Source organism: Oncorhynchus tshawytscha, linkage group LG17, assembly GCF_018296145.1.
Source record: "Oncorhynchus tshawytscha isolate Ot180627B linkage group LG17, Otsh_v2.0, whole genome shotgun sequence".
Classification (NCBI taxonomy): Eukaryota; Metazoa; Chordata; class Actinopteri; order Salmoniformes; family Salmonidae; genus Oncorhynchus; species Oncorhynchus tshawytscha.
In genome coordinates, this window is record NC_056445.1 from 933,716 (window position 1) to 960,379 (window position 26,664).

At 46.0% G+C, this 26,664-nt stretch overlaps 1 protein-coding gene across 2 annotated transcripts in view; it reads right to left on the reverse strand.

Moving 5' to 3' along the window:
- Positions 1-26,664, reverse strand: part of col4a3 (collagen, type IV, alpha 3) — a 123,484-nt gene that overhangs the window by 12,089 nt on the left and 84,731 nt on the right. For both annotated transcript variants that reach the window (XM_042300006.1, XM_024376668.2), the window contains exons 28-50: positions 21,294-21,398; positions 17,595-17,689; positions 17,291-17,441; positions 17,105-17,218; positions 16,299-16,466; positions 16,124-16,213; positions 15,907-16,041; positions 13,999-14,097; positions 13,733-13,822; positions 13,017-13,156; positions 12,646-12,772; positions 12,389-12,469; positions 12,191-12,292; positions 11,760-11,807; positions 9,034-9,219; positions 8,780-8,910; positions 8,355-8,427; positions 7,934-8,005; positions 5,672-5,797; positions 3,644-3,742; positions 1,221-1,433; positions 762-939; positions 147-261 (exon numbers count right to left, since the gene is read on the reverse strand). In XM_042300006.1, the coding sequence (XP_042155940.1) occupies positions 147-261; positions 762-939; positions 1,221-1,433; positions 3,644-3,742; positions 5,672-5,797; positions 7,934-8,005; positions 8,355-8,427; positions 8,780-8,910; positions 9,034-9,219; positions 11,760-11,807; positions 12,191-12,292; positions 12,389-12,469; positions 12,646-12,772; positions 13,017-13,156; positions 13,733-13,822; positions 13,999-14,097; positions 15,907-16,041; positions 16,124-16,213; positions 16,299-16,466; positions 17,105-17,218; positions 17,291-17,441; positions 17,595-17,689; positions 21,294-21,398 (2,738 nt within the window). The remainder of the gene's footprint in view (positions 1-146; positions 262-761; positions 940-1,220; positions 1,434-3,643; positions 3,743-5,671; positions 5,798-7,933; positions 8,006-8,354; positions 8,428-8,779; positions 8,911-9,033; positions 9,220-11,759; positions 11,808-12,190; positions 12,293-12,388; positions 12,470-12,645; positions 12,773-13,016; positions 13,157-13,732; positions 13,823-13,998; positions 14,098-15,906; positions 16,042-16,123; positions 16,214-16,298; positions 16,467-17,104; positions 17,219-17,290; positions 17,442-17,594; positions 17,690-21,293; positions 21,399-26,664) is intronic.

The following is a 26,664-nucleotide window of genomic DNA, read 5'->3' on the forward strand; positions in this document are numbered from 1 at the left end:
TACTATGGCCTAGATTTCTTCCTGGCCTTGAGTTTTTGCTGATCAGGTAAAAATTCTGTTCAGGTAAAAATGTAGTTGCATTCCATTCAGCTACGGAATTAACCCATCCATACAAGTGTTCCTCTTTCTCAGACTGTAGTTCCTACCATGACAAAAGAGTAGCCAGCCCAGAGAGAGAGCCAGCCGCGTGGACAAACAGGGATCTGGTTGGTCTGACTGTGAACAGCGATGATGTTTGCTTTGGTCTCACACACTGCACACCTGAAAGAGAGGGAGAGACCACCAAGTTATAATACAGTGCAAATACGCTATGATTGATTGATTGATTTTATTTGCCAGTTTAAAAAAATACATACTGTATACACAGTACATACATACACAGTACACATCAGTTCATAAACAGACATCACATTGACTCTGAAGAGCATGCTTGGGCAGACAAGGAAACTTGTCATGCCAGCATAATTGTCAATGACATTTAATTCACTTCAGTTTTGCACAATTGCGATAACTTTTACAAAATTCCCAGGTTTTCAAAAAATCCTGGTCAGAAGATTCCGCACTATTCCAACTGGGATTTCTGGATATTGGAAAAAGTTACCAGAATTTTGCAACCCTAATTTAATTCAATGCATCCCCTCAGGGGCATTTTACCCAGCAGAGTGAGGATTTCCCTTATTTACTTATGGAGTGAAAATCAAGTTCCTTCCTGTGTTATGTCTAGGACAATCTGTTCAAACCAGTGTAAACTAGAGCAGCACCTGCTGACATAGCTCTCCAGTGAACCACCAGAGATGAGGGCCATGTCGCTTGGCATGGCCTCATCCGTGGACAGCCAGTAGGAGTAGTCGTTACGGGAGGCGTAGCGGCACGTGCTGTCCGTGTTGCAGAATAAGAAGGGCATGGTAGAGAAACGAGGCAGACAGCTTCCCAGTGTACCTGGACAGCGGGCAAACCAGAGAAATAGAATCAATGTATTTATATTGGGCAGACAGCAGCATATCCAGGAGACTGAACCGTTGCTCTGTTATCAAACAGAACGGCAGGGAGTGGGTTCTTCACCGGAGACTGTGTGTCTGTCTTTGGGTTATATAGTGTATGTTCATGGATATCTGTGTGTGTGCGTGTGGATGTGTGTTTGTGTGAATGCGTGCATGTGTATGTATTTATATGTGCATCCATGCATGGATGCGCATGCACATGTGTGTGTGTACTCATACCCAGATCCTGGCCATGACCTCTGTTGTTGCCGTTGATGAAGAGGAGGGAGTATCCGGAGTAGATGAAGTTGCTGCCCCCTGGGCACTGGGGCACATTCTGCCTCTGGCTGTGACGGGTGAATAGGAAGCCATCCTCTATTGGCCCGGCAAAGTAAGGACCTGGAGAGCCCCGGGGGCCTTTGGCTCCTGGAGTCCCCTGCTCACCTTGGATACCTGAGGAAACAATCCCATGGACTTAGTCTCTTTTCACAGACACTGTTTAACACTTTTGGGCACTCTGCAATTGAGCCATTCAGGGATAATAAGTAAGATTCCATGTATGGATGAGGAGCCTCTGGTATACAGAGCCTTCGAAAGTATTCAGACCTGGACTTTTTCCACATTTTTGAGATTTTTATACAACTTGATTGGAGTCCACGTGGCAAATTCAACTGATTGGACATGATTTGGAAAGGCGCACACCTGTGTATATATAATATATATATAAGGTCCCACAATTCAGTGTGCATGTCAGTGGTCTAAGGAATTGTCTGTAGAGCTCCAATGCAAGATTGTGTCGTGGCACAGATCTGGGGAAGGGTACCAAAACATTTCTGCAGCATTGAATGTCCCCAAGAACACAGTGGCCTCCATCATTCTTAAATTGAAGAAGTTTGGAACCACCAAGACTCTTGGTAGAGCTGGTTGCCCGGCCAAACTGAGCAATCGGGGGAGAAGGGCCTTGGTCAGGGAGGTGACCAAGAACCTGATGGTCACTCTGACAGAGCTCTAGAGTTCCTCTGTGGAGATGGAAGAACCTTCCAGAAGATCAACCAGCTCTGCAGCACTCTACCAATTAGGCCTTTATGGTAGCGTGCCAAGACAGAAGCCACTCTTCAGTTAAAGGCACATGACCACCCACTTGGAGTGCAACTAAAGACTGAATCAAGATTCTCTGGTCTGATGAAATCAAGATTGAACTCTTTGGCCTAAATGCCACGTGTCACGTCTGGAGGAAACCTGGCACCATCCCTACAGTGAAGCAAGGTGGTGGCAGCATCATGCTATGGGGATGTTTCTCAGCGGCAGGGACTGGGAGACAAGTCATAATTGAGGAAAAGATGGACGGAGCAAAGTACAGAGAGATCCTTGATGAAAACCTGCTCCAGAGCGCTCAGGACCTCAGACTGGGGCGAAGGTTCACCTTCAACAGGACAACAACCCTAAGCACACAGCCAAGACAACCCAGCCGTGGGTTCAGGGCAAGTCTCTGAATGTCCTTGAGTGGCTAAGCCAGAGCCCGGACTTGAACCTGATCGAACATTTCTGGAGAGACCTGAAAATAGTTGTGCAGCGACGCTCCCCATCAAACCTGGCAGAGCTTGAGAGGATCTGCTGAGAAGAAACTTCCCAAATACAGGTGTGCCAAGTTTGTAGCGTCATACCAAAGAAGACTTGATGCTGTAATCGCTGCCAAAGGTGCTTCAACAGTGTATGGAGTAAAGGGTCACTGTTTTCAGAAAAAGGTCTACAGTAGCCTCAACAGCACCCTCTAGGGCAGCACCATGGTGTAGCCAGAAGACAGCTATTTTCCATCTCCCTTTGGGTACATTGACTTCACAATACAAAACCTAGGAGGCTCAGGGTTCTCACCCCCTTCCATAGACTTACACAGTAATCAGAGCTCTTGCAGCATGAACTGACATGTTGTCCATCCAATCAAAGGATCAGAGAATCTAGTACTGAGAGAATAAGCTACAGCTAGATAGCACTGCAGGGCATATGTGGTGAGTAGTTGACTCAAAGAGAGAGAAAAGTTTTAAACAAATTAATTTCTTAAAAAATGAAGAAGAAGCAGCAGAGTGTGAGAAAGAGGGACTGTTAAATATTCCCAATAGTTGGCCTCCGGCCAGTCCCCTGCCCTGAACTTAGTCACTGTTACTTGCCGCCCGGTACTCTAACCTGCACCTTAGAGACCCTATGTATATAGTCAATGAACTCTGGTTACTTTAATAAGGTTTAAATACTGTTTTAACCATTTCATATGTACAGTGGGGCAAAAAAGTATTTAGTCAGCCACCAATTGTGCAAGTTCTCCCACTTAAAAAGATGAGAGAGGCCTGTAAATTCTTCTTAGTTGAACTTTTACTTAGCAAAATAATGCAGCTAATTTAGCCTACTCAACAACCTGACTCAAACAGAGAGGAATGCTATTTTTGTTAGCTAGCTGGTAAAGGCTATCCAACACTGCAACTCTTTCAAGGTAAGTTTTTGGTTTTATTAACGTATTGCCAAATACAGAATTTATATATTTATATATATATATTTTAAATGCCACCAGGGCCCGCTGGTGTAACTGCCTAACTGCTTGCAGTACACTGTACTGCGTGATTGTACACATGATTTGTTGTACATTTGATTAGTAGGTTGTCCATTAAGCCCACCTTGTGGTCCAGGGAACCCTCTGTCTCCCTTGGCTGCCTGGAATCCAGGCAGTCCTATTGGCCCATCTAGGCCCAAGACACCTTTTGGACCTGGGAGTCCTGCAGGGGACAATAACACATGGCTTCAGTGATGAACTGGACATAATACTGATAATACTTAGTTTGAGGCCTATGAGGAACTGTGTCATCTACCTATGTAGTGGTTAGTGGATTTCACACTGATTAGGCATGATCACAGATGGTTGAAAACGTCAAATCTGCATGATTATTTTTTAAATGTCAAAGTTACTCAAACATTTCATAGATAATGTACAGTACATTCGGAAAGTATTCAGAGCCCTTGACTTTTTCCACATTTTGTTACATTACAGCCTTATTCTAAAATGTATTGAATTGTTTTCCCCCTCAATCTACACAGAAAACCATAGAATGACAAAGCAAAAACAGGTTCTTAGACATGTTTGCACATTTATATACAAAAATAAAAACAGAAATATAACATTTACATAAGAATGCAGACCCTTTACTTAGTTCTTTGTTGAAGCACCTTTGGCAACAATTACAGCTTTCTTGGATATGACACTACAAGCTTGGCACACCTGTATTTGGGGAGTTCTCCCATTCTACTCAGCAGATCCTCTCAAACTCTATCAGGTTGGATGGGGAGCATCGTTGCACAGCTATTTTCATGTCTCTCCAGAGATGTTTGATCGGGTTCAAGTCCGGGCTCTGGCTGGGCCACTCAAGGACATTCAGAGACTTGCCCCAAAGCCACTGCTGCGTTGCCTTGGCTGTGTGCTTAGGGTCGTTGTCCTGTTGGAAGGTGAACCTTAGCCCAATCTGAGGTCCTGAGCGCTCTGGAGCAGGTTTTCATCAAGGATCTCATTGTATTTTGCTCCATTCATCTTTCCCTCGATTCTAACTAGTCTCCTAGTCCCTGAAAAACATACCACAGCATGACGCGGCCACCACCATGCTTCACCGTAGGGATGGTGCCAGATTTCCTCCAGACGTGACACTTGTCATTCAGGCCAAATAGTTCAATCTTGGTTTCATCAAACCAAAGAATCTTGTTTCTCCATCGTCTGAGAGTCCTTTAGGTGGCTTTTGGCAAAATCCAAGTGGGCTGTCATGTGCCTTTTACTGACAAGTGGCTTCTTTCTGGCCTCTCTACCATAAAGACCTGATTGGTGGAGTGCTGCAGAGATGGGAGGACCTTTCAACAGGACAACCATCTCCACAGAGGAACTCTGGAGATCTGTCAGAGTGACCATTGGGTTTTTGGTCACCTTCGTGACCAAGGCCCTTCTCCCCCGATTGCTCAGTTTGGCCAAGTGGTTCCAAAACTTCTTTAATTTAAGAATGATGGAGGCCACTGTGTTCTTCGGGGCCTTCAATGCTGCAGACATTTTTTTGGTTCCCTTCCGTAGATCTGTGCCTCGACACAATCCTGTCTCGGAGCTCTACGGACAATTCCTTTGTCCTTGTGGCTTGGTTTTTGCTCTGAAATGCTCTGTCATGTGTGGGACCTTATATAGACAGGTGTGTGCCGTGCCAAATCATGTCCAATCAATTGAATTTACCACAGATGAACTCCAATTAAGTTGTAGAAACATCTCAAGGATCATCAATGGAAACAGGATGTACTCCTAAATTTGGAGTCTCATAGCAAAGGGTCTGAATTCTTATGTAAATAAGGTATCTCTGTTTTTATAGACAAAAATGTCTAAAAACCTGTTTTCACTTTGTCATAATTGGATATTGCGTTTAGATTAATGGGGAAATTGTTTTATTTAATCAATTTTAGAATGTGGCTGTAACGTAACAAAATATGGAAAAAGTAAAGGGGTCTGAATACATTTCGAATGCACTGTATACTTTTATATTCATTTGAGTGCTGTGTTAGAGCTTTAGGGTGAGAGTAATCCGCACATCAGACATCTCAAAGAAACCCACACACACAGCCATGCATGCACACAAACCCACACCAGCTCACACCCACACCATACACACAATCCATTCATGTACCTGGTGGTCCGTTGCGTCCCTGAGCTCCTGTGGGTCCAGGCTCTCCTCTGCCCCCCAGGTCACCCGGCAGCCCCTGTTCTCCGGGGATCAGTACCACCATGGTGAGATCATCTTTCCCCTTAGGCCCTGCAAAACAGCACCATCAAACCTCAGGATAACCACTTAGTGCAACTGCACTTTCTTAGGAAAAAAGGTGCTATCTAGAACCTAAAAGGGTTCTTTGGCTGTCCCCATAGAAGAATCCTTTGAAGAACCCGTTATGGTTCCAGGAAAAACACTTTTGGGTTCCTATGGGGAAAGTGTTCTACATGGAACCGAAAAGGGTTCTTCAAAGGATTCTTCTATGGGGACAACCGAAGAAGCATTCTCACATAGGTGTTCCTTTTGTACAGCTGGGAAAGGGCAGTGTGGCGCGCGATTGAGATTGCGTCATCTGTGGATCTGTTGGGGCGGTATGCATATTGGAGTGGGTATGGGGTTTCCAGGATGATGGTGTTGCCTTTCAAAGCACTTCATGGCTAGGGTAGTCATTTAGGGAGGTAACCTTCACTTTCTTGGGCATAGGGACTATGGTGGTCTGCTTGACACATGTAGATATTACAGACATTGACATGGAGAAGTTGAAAATGTCAGTGAAGACACTTGCCAGTTGGTCAGCGCATGCTCGGAATACACGTCCTGGTAATCTGTCTGGCCCCGTTTAAAGGACTTGCTCACATCTGCTATGAAGAGCGTGATCACACAGTTATTCGGAACAGCTGGTGCTCTTATGCATGCTTCAGCGTTGCTTGCCTCGAAGCGAGCATAAAAGCCTGGTAGGTTCGTGTCACTGGGCAGCTCATGGCTGGGTTTCCCTTTGTAGTCCTTAATAGTTTGCAAGCCCTGCCACAACCAACGAGCGTTAGAGCCGGTGTAGTAGGATTCAATCTTAGTCCTGTATTGATGCTTTGCCTGTTTGATGGTTCATCTGAGTGCATGGCGGGATTTCTTATAAGCGCCCGGGAATAGTGTCCCGCTCCTTGAAAGCGGCAGCTCTAGCCTTTACCTCGGTGCGGATGTTTCCTGTAATCCATGGCTTCTGGTTGGGATATGTACGTATGGCCACTGTGGTGACGACGACATTGATGCACTTATTGATGAAGCCGGTGATTGAGGTGGTGTATTCCTCAATGCCAATGAACATATTCCAGTCTGTGCTAGCAACACAGTCCTGTTGCGTAGCATCTGCGTCATCTGACCACTTCCATATTGACTGAGTCACTGGTGCTTCCTGCTTTAGTTTTTGCTTGTAAGCAGCAATCAGGAGGATAGAATTATGGTCAGATTTTCTAAATGGAGGGCGAGGGAGAGCTTTGTATGCTTCTCTATGTGTGGAGTAAAGGTGGTCTAGAGTTTATTTTCCTCTGGTTGCACATGTGACATGCTGGTAGAAATGAAGTAAAACGGATTTAAGTTTGCCTGCATCAAAGTCCCTGGCCACTAGGAGAGACGCTTCTGGATGAGCATTTTCTTGTTAGCGTATGACCTTATCATGAGGTACTCTCCCTCAGGTGAGTAATACCTCGAGACTACCTTAATATTAGACATTGTGCACCAGCTGTTATTGACAAATAGACACACACCCCCACCCCTAGTCTTACCGGACGTAGCTGTTCTGTCCTGCCGATGTGCGGAGAACTCAGCCAACTGTATATTATTTGCGTCGTTGTTCAGCCACGACTTGGTGTAACATAAGAAATTACAGTTTTCATTGACCCGTTGGTAAGACCGTCTCGAACGGAGCTTAATCCAGTTTATTTTCCAGTGATTGCACGTTGGCCAATAGAACGGATGGTAGAGGCGGGTTAACCACTCGCCGACAAATTTTCACAAGGTACCCTGATCCCCACCCCCTGTATTTCCTTATTTTCTTCATACGAATGATGGGGATTTGGGCCTTGTCTGGGAGCGAGCAGCATTATAGCCTTTGCATTAGACACATTAAATAAAACATCTTTGTCCAGTTCGAGTTGAGTAATCGCTGTTCTGATATTCAGAAGCTCTTTTCGGTCATAAGAGATGGTAGCGTCAACATTATGTACAAAATAAGTTACCAACAATTAAAAAAAACACAAAATAGCACAATTGGTTAGGAGCCTGTAAAACGGCAGCCATTTTTACAGAATTCCTGGTCAGTTCGTGTCCATTGGAGGGCCCAACGTAACTGACCATGTGACCTTACCAGGAAAAACTCAGTACCCTAGGTGTGAGTGCTCATCCTACCTGGTGCTCCAGACTGCCCTTTCTGTCCAAGGCAACCTACAGGTCCTGCAGGTCCTGCATCTCCTTTCTGACCTGAAACACCACACATTGTGTCATATATTTGTAAAAAACACAATAAAAAGGACATTGGTTGATTCATTGACACTGATTTAGTAGTTAAGATAACTGCACAAATAAATAACACTTACAGTATAGGATGTTGTGAGATGTTTGCTATACAGTAAGAGTTGCTGACTAGAGTATGTTAGCATGTCATTAACAGTTCTGCGGTCTGAGACTACAGTCAAATTTTGGATTGCCACAGTAACATTATGGATTGCCTTCCCCAGATGAAGGTTGCAGCTCTGACCTACAGTATAGTAACATAAATTACATTCTGAAAGTATGGAGTTTGTTAATAATGTCACAGATTGGTTATTACCGTTTGGTCCGATGTCTCCTAACTGTCCCATCTCCCCTTTGACTCCCAAACCACCTGGTCTGCCATCATTACCCTGTGAATACACATCCTATTCAGCACACCCATTCGGTCTTGGGTCAGTTTTGCATTTTCCCCACTACTGGTTAAGGTTAGGATTGGGGAGGGGGAAATGCTACTAGATTTGTAGTTAGGGGAAACTTCACCCCTAATTCACGTGTCTGTGTGCAAGGTTACATCTTTATGAATTATGATTATCGGCTCTTCATGTGTGGACTCTCCCTTGTTACACGTTCACATTGGGAAGGGGCAACAATTTATGTGGATATCTGGCTATCGGTGGGAAGTTGGCCCAACGTTTATGATGATGTCATCTCACGGAGTCTACCTTAAAGCATGGGTGAGTAAATCAGTGGTGTGTGACTCACCGGTCTGCCCTGTACCCCTGTGTCTCCTCTGTACCCAGGCGTACCCAGAAGACCCATGGCACCTTTGTTCCCTTTATCTCCTTTAAAGCCAGGTCCTGGTGGACCAGGAGGTCCCCGTGGCCCCTGCATACCTAAATACACAGAGGGGGGAGCAGGCTCAGAGGTCATGGGAAGCAATGAAGCCCAAAAAATTAAACAGACGGCTCTAGTCACAAGTAGGGAAGAGGGTATCCTTTGTGATGCAGCCTACACACCTTGGGGTCCAGGGACACCATTTTGTCCACGGTCTCCTTTTAGCCCTTCAAAGCACATTCCATCCCGGCCAGGACTTCCAGACAGTCCCATAGGACCAGGGGGGCCTGGAGGTCCAATGTCCCCCAAAAGCCCTGAGGGACCAGGAGGGCCAAAGCGGCCAGGTATCCCCACATCCCCCTTAAGTCCTACAGAAACAGTCAGATGAACAGATCAGTGAAGGGATATCTTTTTGTAGCGTTCAACTCTTGGGAGGGAATCATTACCATCTGGTAGCACTATAGGTTGAGAGACCCAGAGCTGCTGATCCTTGAGGTGACTTTACTAACCCCATTTCACTGTCTTAACATTCGAAACAACATGCTATTTGAACAGAGCAAACGTCGCTAACTAGCACAGAGATGACAGGAGATATTATTGGTACGCACACATGGTTTACATGGTATATCCTATCGTCATGACGTTGCTCTGTTGGGTGAGGTTTATGACCCCCCCATAAATACCTTTCCCCCTTTTCTCTCCACTCTACAGAATGGACTCTTGGAAAGCCCTTTGTTAACATATTGAAAGTATGGTAGCTTCAAAATGTTGGGGAATGGAACAATATTTCCTGTTCTCAACCAGTTGAAAGGGTCCGTTGGCAATTAAAGAATATGATGTCAGATCAGTTGTTGCCTGGGACATTATATCTGATGATAGGACGACATAAATTGTATCTTGGAAAGTCTACACATTCTAGTTATCAGATTCACATGGAATTGTTGTGCAATTTAAATGTTTAAATATGAAACTATTTGTGAGAAGATGAAATGTGATTTTAGCTTCTAAATGAGAGAATTGTTTTCATAAACTTATGCTCACTCAGTGGCCACGCCCAAGTGAACAGACATTGGTTGGAGAGGGATGACACACGCCCTTCACTTACCCAGTACAAAAGCCCCCTGTGAACATATTCATGTTAGACTAAGCAAACCCTGGCGTGAGCTGTGGTTGCGAATGGTTGAACGACTACTCTATCGAATGGAATTTACATGAGACCAGATCACATGGAGGTGACGATCACCACGCTGAAATGGTTGTGATGGGGCTTCTTATGACATAATTAGTAATCGATGGATGATCTATCCTGTGCATATATATGTAATTCTGTGTGATTATTTAGTCATTTAGTAAATAAATAATAAAGCCAATTTTTGTATTGCTGATTGAACTTTTAGCCAGGGTTTGTGCATATAACCAAGTACTTTACGACCATCAGAATGAGACTGAATAAGGTGACAATGAATAATTCACTGCTATTGATATAAAAGATATTCAGATCTTTAAGAGAGTGGATTCGGGAGATAACCACTCTATGTAAATTAATGCTTTCGTGGTGCCCCAGGTTATTAATGGTTTAATTGTTGCATGGTTTAATTCAATCATGTAATCAATTAAACGTTAGGTAATCAATTTGATAAAATAGCATGTCATATCATTTTATCATCGTCAGAGACACGACACCTATATTGTACAACAAAACACATGCATGCAACTTCAGTATGTGGACACCCCTTCAAATTAGTGGATTCAGCAATTTCAGGTACACCCGTTGCTAACAGGTGTATACAATTGAGCACAAAGCCATGCAATCTCCATAGACAAATATTGGAAGTACAACGGTCCGTACTGAAGAGCTCAGTGACTGTCAACTTAGCACCATCATACAATGCCACCTTTCCAACAAGTCAGTTCGTCAAATTTCTGCCCTGCTAGAGCTGCACCGGTCAACTATAAGTGTTGTTGCTGTGAAGTGGAAACTTCTAAGAGCATCAAGCTCACAGAACAGGACCGCCAAGTGCTTAAGCGTGTAGCGCATAAAAATAGTCTGTCCTCAGTTGCAACACTCACTACCGAGTTCCAAACTGCCTCTGGAAGCAACGTTAGCACAAGGACTGTTCATCGGGAGCTATATGAAATGGGTCTCCATGGCTGAGCAGCCGCACGCAAACCTAAGATCACCATGTGGAATGCCAAGCGTCGGCTGCAGTTGTGTAAAGCTCGCCGCCATTGGACTTTGGAGAAGTGGAATTGCGTTCTCTGGAGTGATGAATCACGCTTCACCATCTGGCAATCCAATGGACAAATCTGCGTTTGGCGGATGCCAGGAGAACGCTACCTGCCACAATGCAGAGTGCCAACTGTAAAGTTTGGTAGAGAAGAAATAATAGTCTGGGGCTGTTTTTCATGGTTTAGTATAGACCCCTTAGTTCCAGTGAAGGGAAATTTAAAGCTGCAGCATACAATGACATTCTAAAAGATTCTGTGCCTCCAACGTTGTGGAAACAGTTTGGGGAAGGCCCTTTCCTGTTTCAGCATGAAAATGTCCCATGAACGAAGCGAGGTCCATACAGAAATGGTTTGTCGAGATGGGTGTGGAAGAACTTTACTGTCCTGCACAGAGCCCTGACCTCAACCCCACCGAACACCTTTGAGATGGATTGGAATGACGATTGCGAGCCAGGCCTTATTGCCCAACATCAGTGCCGACCTCACTACTCACTCTTACGGAAAAAGTCCCCGCAGCAATGTTCCAACATCTAGCGGAAAGCCTTCTCAGAAGAGTGGTGGCTGTTATAGGGGGGATCAACTCCAAAATAATGCCCATGATTTTGGAAGGAGATATTCAACAAGCAGGTGTCTACATAGTTTTGGCCATGTAGTGTATCTGTGTGTAGCACAGACTCACCAGATTGGCCCGTCTTTCCGTCTGTGCCTTTTGGTCCAATGCCAGGGGCTGTAGAGAGAACAGACAATCAACACAGATATATAATTTCTGTGAATGTGTAAAGGGCTATTTATATCAAACGTTTTTCAATTTTCGCATTTTAAATTCAAATCACTTCCTGGATTGACTGACTTCAATTGGAATTTACCCCAACCCTGGAGGGAGTGTTTTATACTGTTAGAAAAAAAGGTGTTATCTAGAACCTAAAAGTGTTATTCGGCTGTCCCCATAGGAGAACTCTTTGGAGAAGCCTTTTTGGTTCCAGGTATAACCTTTTTGGTTCCAGATAGAACCCAGAGGGTTCTACCTGGAACCAAAAAGTCATGTCCTATGGGGATAGCCGAAGAACCCTTTTGGAACCCTTTTATCTGAATGTAGTAGGGTTCTCTGACCTCCCATGTCTCCTTTCTCTCCTGCTGGGCCAGGGATGCCGTCTCTACCCTGGGAACCTCTGGGGCCTGCAGTCCCTGGGTCACCAGCCAATCCTGGGCTCCCTGTGACACAGAGGCAGTGCTTAATAGGATCACAAACACACACAGACGGAAAGTCTAATGGCATTTCAGTAGGTGTGGACATGCATTATAAATTACCTTGCAGGCCATTCTGGCCATGACAGCCAGCATTGCCTGGGAGACCATTAATGCCCTTCTCCCCGGCTGGTCCCGGAGGTCCTAAGAAAGACGTGAGATACAGATACCGTGAGAATAAATATAGTGTGTGTGTGAGTGCATTTGTGCATGTGTGTGGAAAGTTGTTTTTGCAGTAGTTATTAAAAATTAGTTCCCGAGGAGGTTGTGTGGGTTTGCATGTACGGCACAGTGATTGTTATTCGGTGGGCGACAGAGACCTCGTGATCCCTGTAGTCCTTCTCTTCCCTTGGGTCCTGTGGGGCCGATGGCCCCCAGGGTTCCGAACCTCCCTGCTACACCCATCTCCCCCTTCTCTCCTGGAAAACCTGGAAACCCTGGCACTCCCTGAAAGAAAGAGGAAGAGAGATATGAGAAAGTGAGAAGGAAAGAAAGAAAGAATGTAAGAGAGGAGAGAGAGAAGGGAGAGGAGGTTGGACATAATTTCTGCTGAACACATTTGTACATTGCTAATCATTTGATATATTAATTGTTGCTGTTCTATATCAGTATGTAGCAGTTTTTCCTGGTCAGGTCAGGTGGTGTCAGGAAAAAAAACAGGCCCCTCACGGGTTCTGTACTAGGTTTTCACCTTTTCTCCTTGTCGTCCTTTAGCTCCTGGTCCAGGGAGGCTGGGCTCTCCTTTCACTCCATTTACTCCATTTGGGCCTGGTCTTCCCGATGAACCAGGCTCTCCACGACCTCCTGTTCCCCCTTTCTCACCCTTTACACCTGGTCAGCAAGGACATAAACCATGATTAAGGGTGAAGTTGCCCCTAGACGCTGATCTTGGGTCAGTCTTGCACTTCCCCCTCCAATGGTTATGGTTAGGATTCAGGGAGGGGAAGCTGATCCTAGATCTATATCTAGGGAAACTTCGACACAAACCTGGGAGTGTCCTTCTGTATATGTCAAGCCTCTAAAAATACTGATTATGTATGTGAAAATATAATATAATATTTTTAAGTATGTGAAATGTAGAACATTTTGTATGCTTTAAATGCCAGGATGTCATATTAATTTCAGCTTTTCATCTACATGTAGTAGGAATTCATTGTATGCTACTGAGGAAGAGAATCTTGTTTTCAGACCCATGTGTGTTTGACAACAGCTGATAATTAGCAAGGGGAAACGCTATACCAAAATGAATGAATGGCGGGAAACAACGCAAATGCGCATTAGATGACATTTTTACTAACGATTAAGTTCTAAATAATATGTAGTACGATTAGTATGTAGATTTTAGTAAGTAGTCGGCAAGACAGATTCTGGACACAGCCTGTTTCGCTATAATTTTGAGTATGTTACCTGGCACACCCATATCTCCTGCGACTCCAGGATTTCCATTGAAACCAGGACTTCCTTTCTGGCCATCTCTGCCTGGGTCGCCAACAGCACCTACAAGAAAAGTGTGAGGTAAAAATATTAGTAATAAACAATTGTCTTTGGGGATTAATAAAGTGTCCTCAATCAAATTGAATAGCTAGGCATGGTAGTGATTTATTAAGAAGAGGGGTAGTGGGTAGGCAATTGAAACAGTTTTTTTTTCAATAGTGTGTCACGGTGCTTGGTACCTTGCGGCCCGGCGCTCCCGGGAATCCCATCCTTGCCACTGGCTCCATTGTGCCCTATCACACCTAGATCTCCTTTGGCACCTGTTAAGCCCCTTAGAGCTGGAGAAAAGAGAGCAGAGTCAGAGGTCAGGGGTCACTAGATCTAAAAGGCCTTAACACATTTGGGACAGTATAACCATCATACAATTCAGAAGAAAATGTATATTGCTATCATAAATAATCTCTTCATTAATCCCCAAAAGAGAAATTGTCAACAGCATCAAATACATTTCCGATGTACTGCAAAGGCACGTTGAGACGTCTTGCATTAATTAGTTGTTACTTCTTCATTTGAAAATAGCCCTCACGACAGGAAATATTTTTTTTTACGCTTAGGAACAGAGCATTACTCTCAAACAATTTTTCAGATTCAGAAACAAAATGTTGCTATTATCAATGAGGACAGTATATTTTTCTTCTGATGAAAACAGTACAGCAGTTTTGGTATTGACCAACATACAATGGTTGCTCCACTAAAGGTTTTGCGATTATGCTGCAGTACTTAAAGGGGTATTTTGTGGTTTAGTACGGTAACCTGCATCACCACTTCATTGCTCCAGACCAGAGCAAGGGGGAGTTAGAGCACTGAGTTAGAGCACTGATTATGCTTTTGGGTCCCACTGTGTCTCTAACTGATAGTGAATGGGTGACATAAACCTAAATACAAACTGATAATTGTGCACAACTTCAGTATTACTTACTAAAACTGTTGTTACACTAAGGTTTTTATAATTTTATTTTGTTAGGATTATTTTGTTCTTGGTGTGGTACTGTATCCCACTTCCGACCAGTCACATTGTACAGTGCCTGAGTGGTGCAATGGTCTAAGACACTGCATAGCAGTGCAAGCTGTGTTGCTACAGATGCTTGTTCAATACCCGTGCAGAGATCACTGTAGGCTTTTGGTTTTTCTCCCTCTAAAAACAATTCTAAAATTTTCTTGATAACAAACTGCTTTATTTACAAATTAGCAACAATGTCTCAACCCCTGTTCAAGAATGGCCTTTTTCTTGCTCATTTCACGTCATTTGAAAACAAAATCTCCAAAATATTGTTACTATTAATTTAGAATTATATAAAAGCTCCATGGATATATTTTCACAGATATATTATTAACCCTGTTATTAGCAGGACAATATATATTGGTCATGGCTCCCGCACTCAATGGGATTGCCTTGCAGTTCTCCAGCTGTATCCATGGAAATAGCGGTGGGTGCTCGAGGTTCAAGGCATGAGGGCAGGGGGCAAGGGATGGGCCGCAGAGCCACGCACAGAAGACAGACCTAACCCATGGGGAATGGAGGAGGGCAGAGGAGGGTAGCACACTGGGAAGCACAGAGCAACACTTTAAGGGGCATTGCACTAATAATGGCGCTGACTAGGGAAACGCTCCAGATGGAGGGAAGGGGGAGAATTCTATCGTCAAATGTATTTCTAAGTTAATATTATTATTATTATTATGTATCACATCCAAACATGATTGGGAAACCGCAATCAGTCCCATATACTATGTTCTTACAAAAAAAGGTTTTAAATTCTCTAGTACAGCCACTATTGAAGGCTATCAAATGCTTCTCAAAGATGGCCTCTGGTGGTCAAACTAACACTAACTAGCATTAATGGTACCAGTGGTTGGCACTTAAATAACGTGCCATAGAATTCTGCGGCACCACGCAAGCTGTGCTGCAGTACGTTGCAACTTTTAAAGGACGAACCACTGTAAATGTTTCTAAAAACTCAAGGGGAGAAGGGAATAGCCTACTACAGATACTGTGTGTAAGTCTATAAAGACAGGGTGCTGCTAATGTTCTAGAATCAGCATTGGAGTTTATAGTGTTGATTGGGGGTAGGGGTAATTCAGAGACCGACCTGTAGGTCCTGGGTCCCCAGGGTCCCCAGGGACATCGATGTATGTTGTGACTCCAATATCTCCAGGAGCCCCAGAGTCTCCCACAGGTCCCCTGGCTCCTACACGGCCCTTCACCCCATCAGCACCCATCAGACCTGGAGACAGCAATCATTATCGTCAACATCATCATCATCATTATAGCGTGTGTGTGTGCATAAAAGTATTGGACAGTTCTACCTTTAGGGCCAAGTCGTCCCCCTGGTCCTGGGCCTCCGTCTGGTCCTGGTGTACCACACGCTCCTGATGGCCCCATGTCTCCTCTCAGGCCTTGGAGAACACACACACAGGTTCATAACAGTTGATCACACAATGGCACATTATCTTCTTCATCTTAAAGCAACAGTGGTCTAACCTGGTACCCCAGGTACACCATCTCTTCCTCTGAATCCATTCAGGCCGGCAGCCCCCCCAGGTCCCGGGGGTCCATCAAACCCGGGCCGTCCAAACGGCCCAATCAATCCTGGGGCCCCTCTGCCAGGCAGACCTGAATCGCCCTGTACCCCCTTCTGTCCTCTGGTCCCTGAAGCATGTAGAGATCCAAGGATACATAGAGAGGAGAGTGAGATGGGGGAGAGGAGAAAAAGAAAGGGGGAGAGGACAGAGAGATGGGGGGAGAGGAGAAAAAAGGGGGAGAGAACAGAGAGACAGGGGAGAAGAGAGAAAGAAAGGGGAGAGGAGAACAAGACAGCAGGGAGAGGAGAAAGGGGAAAAGGAGAGAACAACCAGAGAGGAGTTTATGAGAGTGTCATACATGTATGTACAGTAGTCACAGCTAGAACTTTTATGAGCAGTGTTCTGACAGAGATGCTTACATGTAGTGAGTGTTCAGACAGAGATGCTTACATGCTTACAGCAAAGCTGTCATCAAGGCAGATGGTGGCTATTTGAAGAATCTCAAATATAAAATATATTTTGATTTGTTTAACACTTTTTTGGTTACTACATGATTTCAGATGTGTTATTTCATAGTTTTGATGTCGTCACTATTTTTCTACAATGTAGAAAATAGTAAAAATTAAAAAAAAACCTTGAATGAGTAGGTGTTCTAAAACCTTTGACTGGTAGTGTACATTATGGGATAAAAACAAAAAAAACAAAAGGGCATCCTTTGCCAATAGTTTCGGTAAACAGCTGAGTTGTGGGGCTAAGGATATGTACCTGTTAAGCCAATGATTCCTTTGAGACCTACAGCCCCCGGAGTGCCTGGAATGCCTAGCGTACACTCCCCAGCAACCCCAGGCAGACCAGGCAAGCCCTCAGCACCTTTACTGCCTGAGGATAGACAGAAGCAACAATCAGACTGTGTGTGTGGGTGTGTGTGGGTGTGTGTGTGTGTCTACTCACCTCTGTCTCCCTGTGGACCATCTCTTCCTGGTAGGCCAGGCGATCTACCAAGCCCAGGCAGACCAGAGTCTCCAGTCAGCCCCAGAGAACCATCCTCCCCTGGGGGGCCTGGTCTACCTGGCAGCCCTGGGAGCCCTGGTCTGAAATCACCCTAAAAACCCATACAACACAGAATGACTATGTATGGACACACAAAGACAGCCCACAGTAGGACACACACACGCACGCGCGTTTGCACTCACAAACTCATTCAAACACCATCACGCATGTGCACACACACACAAAATGTTTGTGCTCCACTGACCTTAGGGCCTGGCATCCCGGGAGCTCCGGATGGTCCTGGTCGTCCCATACTACCAATCCCTGGGGAACCAGCAACCCCCGGCTGGCCCTTCTCACCTGAGAGGGAAACAGTCTCATGACTGAATCTGTACATGAGCTCCATCTGCAGTTTTTCTCAATCACGTACAAGCATTTATGGAACAGTGTAGTTCGAAGATACGTTGCCTTCTCTAAACAGCAAATACTTTCATCAAAACTATAAGATACTGTTAATTAAGCAAATACATGAATCATAAGATCTGCTTACAAAAAAGATTAAGACATCAATGAAATGAGTCTGTCTTAAAAAAAATCTCAATATCACTAAACCATGATGATCAAAATTGGAAATAAAAATATCAAAAGGTATAGAATTATGGGCAATTCTTCTCCTTTTACGCATTTTTCATTAAACGTTTACATTTACAAAGTGGTTATATCCTTGGGTTGGAGGGTTTAGGGTCATTAAATAAATTCAACAGTCGCAAGACAGGACTTTAAATAGGCCTATGGCATGTCAAGGGAACTGTAGCTTACTGTTTAGATGGGTTAAATGGAAACTGAAATCTGGACATTGACTAACCAGAATAACCTACTGTTTTTTGGCAAACTCCAAAGTCCTCTAATAATACTAGTCCCATGTGAATCGACATCCCTGTGTTTTGAGAGAAATTTCAGTTTTACAGGTGTTGCTCAGTGTTTGAGCAAGAAAACAATAACTGATTTGATAAATTTAAGAAAGTGCTGCGTGTAGCCTATATATGAAGGCCTTACATGTATCGACTTTCACATTGAATGCTTTTGTTTATACGTTTTGTGCGAATGAATTGAACATTGCCAAGTGCATCATAAAAATATTGTGCCTATTTAATGCAACCCTTGTTGTTAATAGATCGCAAATCAGCATACAACTGAGCTAAACAAGTTCACTTTCTCATCCATTGCCTAAAAACGCATATCAAGTGCAAGTTAGCTGTTTAGCTCACATCTGAAAGCTGCAGGGCATTTAGGACTTCTTCTACTGCGGATCGCTAAAATATGCTAATGTTTATGATCCCACTTGCTCAATTCAAATATTTTGAAGACACTATTAGATGGTTTGGTATGGTTAGGAAACTTGGGAACCAAGCTCGAGTTCAGTGTAGCCTGACAAAAGAGAAGCTACATGTATCTAATTATACAGTGGGGCAAAAAAGTATTTAGTCAGCCTCCAATTGTGCAAGTTCTCCCACTTAAAAAGATGAGAGAGAGGCCTGTAATTTTCATCATAGGTACACTTCAACTATGAAAGAAAAAATTAGGAAAAAAATCTAGAAAATCACATTGTAGGAATTTTAATGAATTTATTTGCAAATTATGGTGGAAAATAAGTATTTGGTCAATAACAAAAGTTTATCTCAATACTTTGTTATATACCCTTTGTTGGCAATGACAAAATCCTACAATGTGATTTTCTGAATTTTTTTGGTCATTTTGTCTGTCATTGTTGAAGTGTACCTATGATGAAAATTACAGGCCTCTCTCATCTTTTTAAGTGGGAGAACTTAAACAATTGATGGCTGACTAAATACTTTTTTGCCCCACTGTATGTGCACAATGCTCCCCATCCAACCTGACACAGCTTGAGAGGATCTACAGAGAAGAATGGGAGAAACTACTCAAATACAGGTGTGCCATGCTTGAAGTGTCATACCCAAGAAGACTGGAGGCTGTAATTGCTGTCAAAGGTGCTTCAACAAAGTACTGCATAAAGGGTCTGAATACTTACAGTACCGTTCAAAAGTTTGTAGTCACCTAGAAATGTCTTGTTTTCCATGAAAACTTCCATGAAATTCGTTGCAAATTAATATGAAATATAGTCAAGACGTTGACAAGGTTATAAATAATGTTTTTTTATTTAAATGTGTTCTTCAAACTTTGCTTTCGTAAAAGAATCCTCAATTTGAGCAGTTACAGCCTGGCAGACCTTTTGTCACACATCCGCCGAAATCGGCTCCTCTCCTTGTTCGGGCGGCGTTTGATGTCACCGGCTTTCTAGCCATCGCCGCTCCATTTTTCCATCGTTCCATTTGTTTTGTCTTGTTCCCTGCACACCTGGTTTTCATTTCCTAATCACACTGCATGTATTTATTCTTCTGTTCCCCTCCATGTCTTTGTGTGAAATTGTGTTGTGCGTGTACGCGCCAGGCTAGGTTTTTCCTGTTATTTTCCATGGTATTTCACGAAGGTTGGTTATTGTAACATTGTGCTCATTTTTATGACTGTGTCGCGCCTTGCACTTTTTTCCTTTGGCTGGAGGTCTTGACGCAGTGGCGTCCGTCTGTTTATTTGCCTCTGCCCAAATAAAGTGTGCTGCTGTTCACAACTCTCTGCTATCCTGCACCTGACTTTCCTCCAGTAGCGCTCACCGTGACACCTTTGGCAGTGTAGTTGTCAATTTTTGGGGGTAATCTGAAGAGATTTCACCCCATGCTACTGAAGCACCTCCGACAAGTTGGATTGGCTTGATGGGTACTCCTTACGTACCATGCGGTCAAGCTACTCCCACAACAGCTCAATAGGTTTGAGATCCGGTGACTGTACTGTCCACTCCATTATAGACAGAATACCAGTTGACTTCTTCTTCCCTAAATAGTTCTTGCATAGTTTGGAGCTGTGCTTTGGGTCATTGTCCTGTTATAGGAGGAAATTGGCTCCAATTAAGCGCCGTCCTTCCTATTTCAAGATCCCTTTTACCCTGTACAAATCTTCCACCTTACCACCACCAATGCACCCCCTGACGATCACATTGCCTCCACCATGCTTGACAGATGGCATGAAGCACTCCTCCAGCATCTTAGATTTTTTCTGCGTCTCACGAATGTTCTTCTTTGTGATCTGAACACTTCAAACTTAGATTTGTCTATCCATAAGACTTTTTTCCAATCTTCCTCTTTCCAGTGTTCTTTTTTCCCATCTTAATGTTTTCTTCTTTATTGGCCAGTCTGAGATAAGGCTTTTTCTTTGCAACTCTGCATAAAAGGCCAGCATCCTGGAGTCGCCTCTTCACTGTTAACGTTGAGACTGGTGATTTGCAGATACTATTTAACTTCTTTGGGGTAGGGGGCAGTATGGGTTTCTGATCAATTTGATGTTATTTCAATATTTTAAAAAAATTAAAGAAGCTTTTCTTTCAAAAACAGGGACATTTCTAAGTGACCCCAAACTTTCGAGCGGTAGTGTATGTAAATGTGATATTTGATTTTTTTAATGATTTAAAACCTGTTTTTGTTTTGTCATTATGAGGTATTATTGTGTATTTTATATTGTATTATACAGGGTGCATTTGGAAAAGAGACCTAGGTCTCAATATGTCTTCTCTGTCAAAATAAAGGTTAAATAAAACCATTTAAAAATCATTGTTGTTCTACTATATGTAAGTTTGACCACAGTTCCAAAAAACACTTGTATACAATGGAGTAAAACTGTAATACAGGATGTGCCGTGTGTGCAGGCTTTTATTCCAGCCCATCTCTAACTCCTGTGATTCACCTAATGGCTGTCTTCAAATTATCATGATTACCTGAAATAGGTGTGTTGTTAGTGCTGGGCTGGAACAAAACTCTGCACACTATGTTGCCCTCCTAGGATCTTACCAGGGTACAACAGAGCTAGGGTTCTTGGGTAGCAAAGTCATTCTCACCTTTAGGCCCAGTGTTTCCAGGAGGGCCCCGGACAGACAGACCTCTATCCCCCTTGGCGCCGAAATTGCCAGGGAAGCCAGGATAGCCATTTATACCAGGATTCCCTGAAAACATATAGGCAATTATAAAATAGTTCACTGGGTTAGAAACTGGTGTTGGCAACCCCATGGATGAATGTTGGATTCCCACATGGGCCACATGTTAACAGTTAACCCTTGTGTAGTCTTAGCATTCTGTATACTCCCCTTGTCCTTCACTAAACCCCTCAAATAAAGCAGCTTAATTGAATGTTTAATGCCAAATCTATTTTGCATGTAGAAACAACCTGTCATTCATCACAAACTTTCTGAATATCTGGGTTTTCCCTCTTCACAATGCAGAAAGACTACATTTAATCAGTGGACACCACTCGTTATTACAACACACCTGTCATAATTGTTTTCTTTCCTAAAGTAGAGGTTTATTATTCTTATTCTTATTATTGCTAAAGATAATGCATAGATGTGTCACGCCCTGGTCAAAGTATTTTGTGTTTATCTTTATGTATTTGGTCAGGCCAGGGTGTGGCATGGGGTTTTTGTAATTGTGGTGTGTTTGTCTTGGGGTTTTGGTGGTGGTATTGGGATTGTAGCTTAGTGGGTTGTCTAGCAAAGTCTATGGCTGTCTGGAATGGTTCTCAATCAGAGGCAGGTGCTTATCGTTGTCTCTGATTGGGAACCATATTTAGGCAGCCATATTCTTTGAGTTTGTCGTGGGTGATTGTCCTTAGTGTCCTATGTGTACTCTTGGTTAGTTTGCACTAGATAGGCTGTTTCGGTTTTGATTACGTTTATTGTTTTGTGTAGTGTTCGTGTTTCTTTATTTGATTAAACATGAATCTCAATCGACACGCTGCAGTTTGGTCCGACTCTCCTTCATCACCACTAGAAAACCGTAACAGAATCACCCACCACCAACGGACCAAGCAGCGTGTTAACAGGCAGCAGCAGCAGGAGCAGCAGCAGCTGCAGTGGGAGAGGCTGCACCACCTGGAGAAATGGACATGGGAGGAAGAACTGGACGGTAAAGGACCCTGGGCTCAGCCTGGAGAATATCGCCGCCCCAAGGAAGAACTGGAGGCGGCGAAAGCTGAGAGGCGCAGATATGAGGAGGCAGCACGGCGTAGCGGATGGAAGCCTGAGAATCAGCCCCAAAAATGTCTTGGGGGGGGGGCTCAGGGAGAGTGTGGCAGAGTCAGGAGTCAGACCTGAGCCAACTCTCCCTGTTTATCGTGAGGAGCCAAGGAGGAGACCAGAACCAGAGCCGGTGTTGGAGCTGAGCGAAACAGAGACTGTGAAGGAGTTAATGGGGAAATTGGAGGAGAGAGAAATGAGGGAGTTGCTGTGTTGGTGCTTTTTGCATGGAATTCGCCCGACGGAACGTGTTGGGGATTTGATGGCACCTGGGTTAGCGCTCCATACTCGTCCTGAGGTGCGTGTTAGTCGGCTGGTGAAGTTGGTGCCAGCCTCACGCACCAGGCCTCCTGTGCACATCCCTAGCCTTGCACGTCCTGTGCCAACACTGCTCTCAAGATCTCCAGTACGCCTTCACGGTCTAGCCCATCCTGTGCCACCTCCACACTCCAGTCCTCCGGTAGCAGCTCCCCGCACCAGGCTTCCTGTGCGTGTCCTCGATCCAGTACCACCAGTTCCAGCACCACGCACCAGGCCTTCAGTGTGCCTCGCCTGTTCAGCGCAGCCAGCGCTTTTCTCCTCTCCTGCGCTGCTGGAGTCTCCCGCCTGTTTAGCGCAGCCAGAGCCTTTCTCCTCTACAGCGCTGCCGGAGTCTCCCGCCTGTTCAGCGCAGCCAGAGCTGCCAGTCCGCATGGAGCAGCCAGAGCTGCCAGTCCGCATGGAGCAGCCAGAGCTGTCAGTCCGCATGGAGCAGCCAGAGCTGTCAGTCTGCATGGAGCAGCCAGAGCTGTCAGTCTGCATGGAGCAGCCAGAGCTGTCAGTCTGCATGGAGCAGCCAGAGCTGTCAGTCTGCATGGAGCAGCCAGAGCTGTCAGTCTGCATGGAGCAGCCAGAGCTGTCAGTCTGCATGGAGCAGCCAGAGCTGTCAGTCTGCATGGAGCAGCCAGAGCTGTCAGTCTGCATGGAGCAGCCAGTCTGCATGGAGCAGCCAGAGCTGTCAGTCTGCATGGAGCAGCCAGAGCTGCCAGTCTGCAAGGAGCTGCCAGTCTGTAAGGAGCTGCCAGTCTGCACGGAGCCGCCAGAGCTGTCAGTCTGTAAGAAGCCGCCAGAGCTGTCAGCCTACATGGAGCAGCCAGAGCTGTCAGTCTGCATGAAGCAGCCAGAGATGTCAGTCTGCATGGAGCTGTCAGTCTGCACGGAGCTGTCAGTCTGCACGGAGCTGTCAGTCTGCACGGAGCTGTCAGTCTGCAAGGAGCTGCCAGGCTGCAAGGAGCAGCCAGTCAGCACGGAGCCGCCAGAGCTGTCAGTCTGTAAGAAGCCGCCAGAGCTGTCAGCCTATATGGAGCAGCTAGTGCCGCCAGTCTGCCCAGCGCCGCCAGTGCCCCCAGTCTGCCCAGCGTCACCAGTCTGCCCAGCGCCGTCAGTCTGCCCAGCATCGCCAGTCTGCCCAGCACCGCCAGTCTGCCCAGCACCGCCAGTCTGCCCAGCGTCGCCAGTCTGCCCAGCGCCGCCAGTCTGCCCAGCGCCACCAGTCTGCCCAGCGCCGCCAGTCTGCCCAGCATCACCAGTCTGCCCAGCGTCGCCAGTCTGCCCAGCGTCGCCAGTCTGCCCAGCGCGGCCAGGCTGCCCAGCGCCGCCAGATCTGCCAGTCAGCCAGACTCTTCCAGATCTGCCAGTCAACCAGACTCTTCCAGATCTGCCAGTCAACCAGACTCTTCCAGATCTGCCAGTCAACCAGACTCTTCCAGATCTGCCAGTCAACCAGACTCTTCCAGATCTGCCAGTCAACCAGACTCTTCCAGATCTGCCAGTCAACCAGACTCTTCCAGATCTGCCAGTCAACCAGACTCTTCCAGATCCGCCAGTCAGCCGGGATCTGCCAGAACTGCCAGTCAACCGGGATCCGCCAGTCGACCAGGATCCGCCAGTCGGCCAGGATCCGCCAGTCGGCCAGGATCCGCCAGAACTGCCAGTCGGCCAGGATCTGCCAGAACTGCCAGTCTGCCAGGATCCGCCAGTCTGCCAGGATCCGCCAGGATCTGCCAGTCGGCCAGGATCTGCCAGTCGGCCAGGATCTGCCCGTCGGCCAGGATCCGCCAGTCTGCCAGGATCAGTTAGATCTGCCAGTCTGCCAGGATCCGCCAGTCTGCCAGGATCCGCCAGTCAGCCAGGATCCGCCAGTCAGCCAGGATCCACCAGTCAGCCAGGATCCACCAGTCAGCCAGGATCCGCCAGAAGTGCCAGTCAGCCAGGATCCGCCAGTCTGCCAGGATCCGCCAGTCTGCCAGGATCCGCCAGTCAGCCAGGATCCGCCAGAACTGCCAGGATCCGCCAGTCTGCCAGGATCAGTTAGATCCGCCATTCAGCCAGGATCCGCCAGGATCCACCAGTCAGCCAGGATCCGCCAGTCTGCCAGGATCCACCAGTCAGCCAGGATCCGCCAGAAGTGCCAGTCAGCCAGGATCCGCCAGTCTGCCAGGATCCGCCAGTCTGCCAGGATCCGCCAGTCAGCCAGGATCCGCCAGAACTGCCAGTCTGCCAGGATCCGCCAGTCTGCCAGGATCCGCCAGTCTGCCAGGATCCGCCAGTCTGCCAGGATCAGTTAGATCCGCCATTCAGCCAGGATCCGCCAGTCTGCCAGGATCCGCCAGTCTGCCAGGATCAGTTAGATCCGCCATTCAGCCAGGATCCGCCAGTCTGCCAGGATCCGCCAGAACTGCCAGTCTGCCAGGATCCGCCAGTCTGCCAGGATCCGCCAGTCTGCCAGGATCAGTTAGATCCGCCATTCAGCCAGGATCCGCCAGTCTGCCAGGATCCACCAGTCAGCCAGGATCTGCCAGTCGGCCAGGATCTGCCAGTCGGCCAGGATCCGCCAGTCTGCCAGGATCAGTTCGATCCGCCATTCAGCCAGGATCCGCCAGTCTGCCAGGATCCGCCAGTCAGCCAGGATCCGCCAGTCAGCCAGGATCCACCAGTCAGCCAGGATCCGCCAGTCTGCCAGGATCCACCAGTCAGCCAGGATCCGCCAGAAGTGCCAGTCAGCCAGGATCTGCCGGAACCACCAGCCAGCCAGGATCTGGTAGATCCATCAACCTGCCTGAGCTTCCTCTCACTCCCGAGCTTCCTCTCACTCCCGAGCTTCCTCTCACTCCCGAGCTTCCTCTCACTCCCGAGCTTCCCCTCGGTCCCGAGCTTCCCCTCGGTCCCGAGCTTCCCCTCGGTCCCGAGCTTCCCCTCGGTCCCGAGCTTCCCCTCGGTCCCGAGCTACCTCAGTCCAGTGGGGCCCGTTGTTAGGTTTCCTAGGCCAAGGTTAGCGGCGAGGGTCGCCACTCAAGGGACACTAAGGAGGTGGACTAAGACAATTATGGAGTGGGGTCCAGCACCAGAGCCGCCACCGCGGACTGATGCCCACCCAGACCCTCCCCTACAGGTTTAGGTTGTGCGTTCGGGAGTCCGCACCTTAGGGGGGGGGGGTTCTGTCACGCCCTGGTCAAAGTATTTTGTGTTTATCTTTATGTATTTGGTCAGGCCAGGGTGTGGCATGGGGTTTTTGTAATTGTGGTGTGTTTGTCTTGGGGTTTTGGTGGTGGTATTGGGATTGTAGCTTAGTGGGTTGTCTAGCAAAGTCTATGGCTGTCTGGAATGGTTCTCAATCAGAGGCAGGTGCTTATCGTTGTCTCTGATTGGGAACCATATTTAGGCAGCCATATTCTTTGAGTTTGTCGTGGGTGATTGTCCTTAGTGTCCTATGTGTACTCTCGGTTAGTTTGCACTAGATAGGCTGTTTCGGTTTTGATTACGTTTATTGTTTTGTGTAGTGTTCGTGTTTCTTTATTTGATTAAACATGAATCTCAATCGACACGCTGCAGTTTGGTCCGACTCTCCTTCATCACCACTATAAAACCGTAACAAGATGTAAACATACATTTTTTAACAAGAGATGTGCAGAAAGTAGTTTTGAATGCATTTTATTGAAGGGAAACAATAACAGTCTTGACCTTTTTTGGCAACATAGTGATATATTCTTATATACTGTACAATGAGGAATTCAACTACAAAATACTAGTCTCCTCCAATTTTTTTAACCAATGCCCCCACCCACAAGGGTGTTTAAACAACAACAATAAATAAGAATAAAATAAGATAATAGAACGTGAAGAACATAAATCAATCAACTCTAACAAATGCAGGACAGTA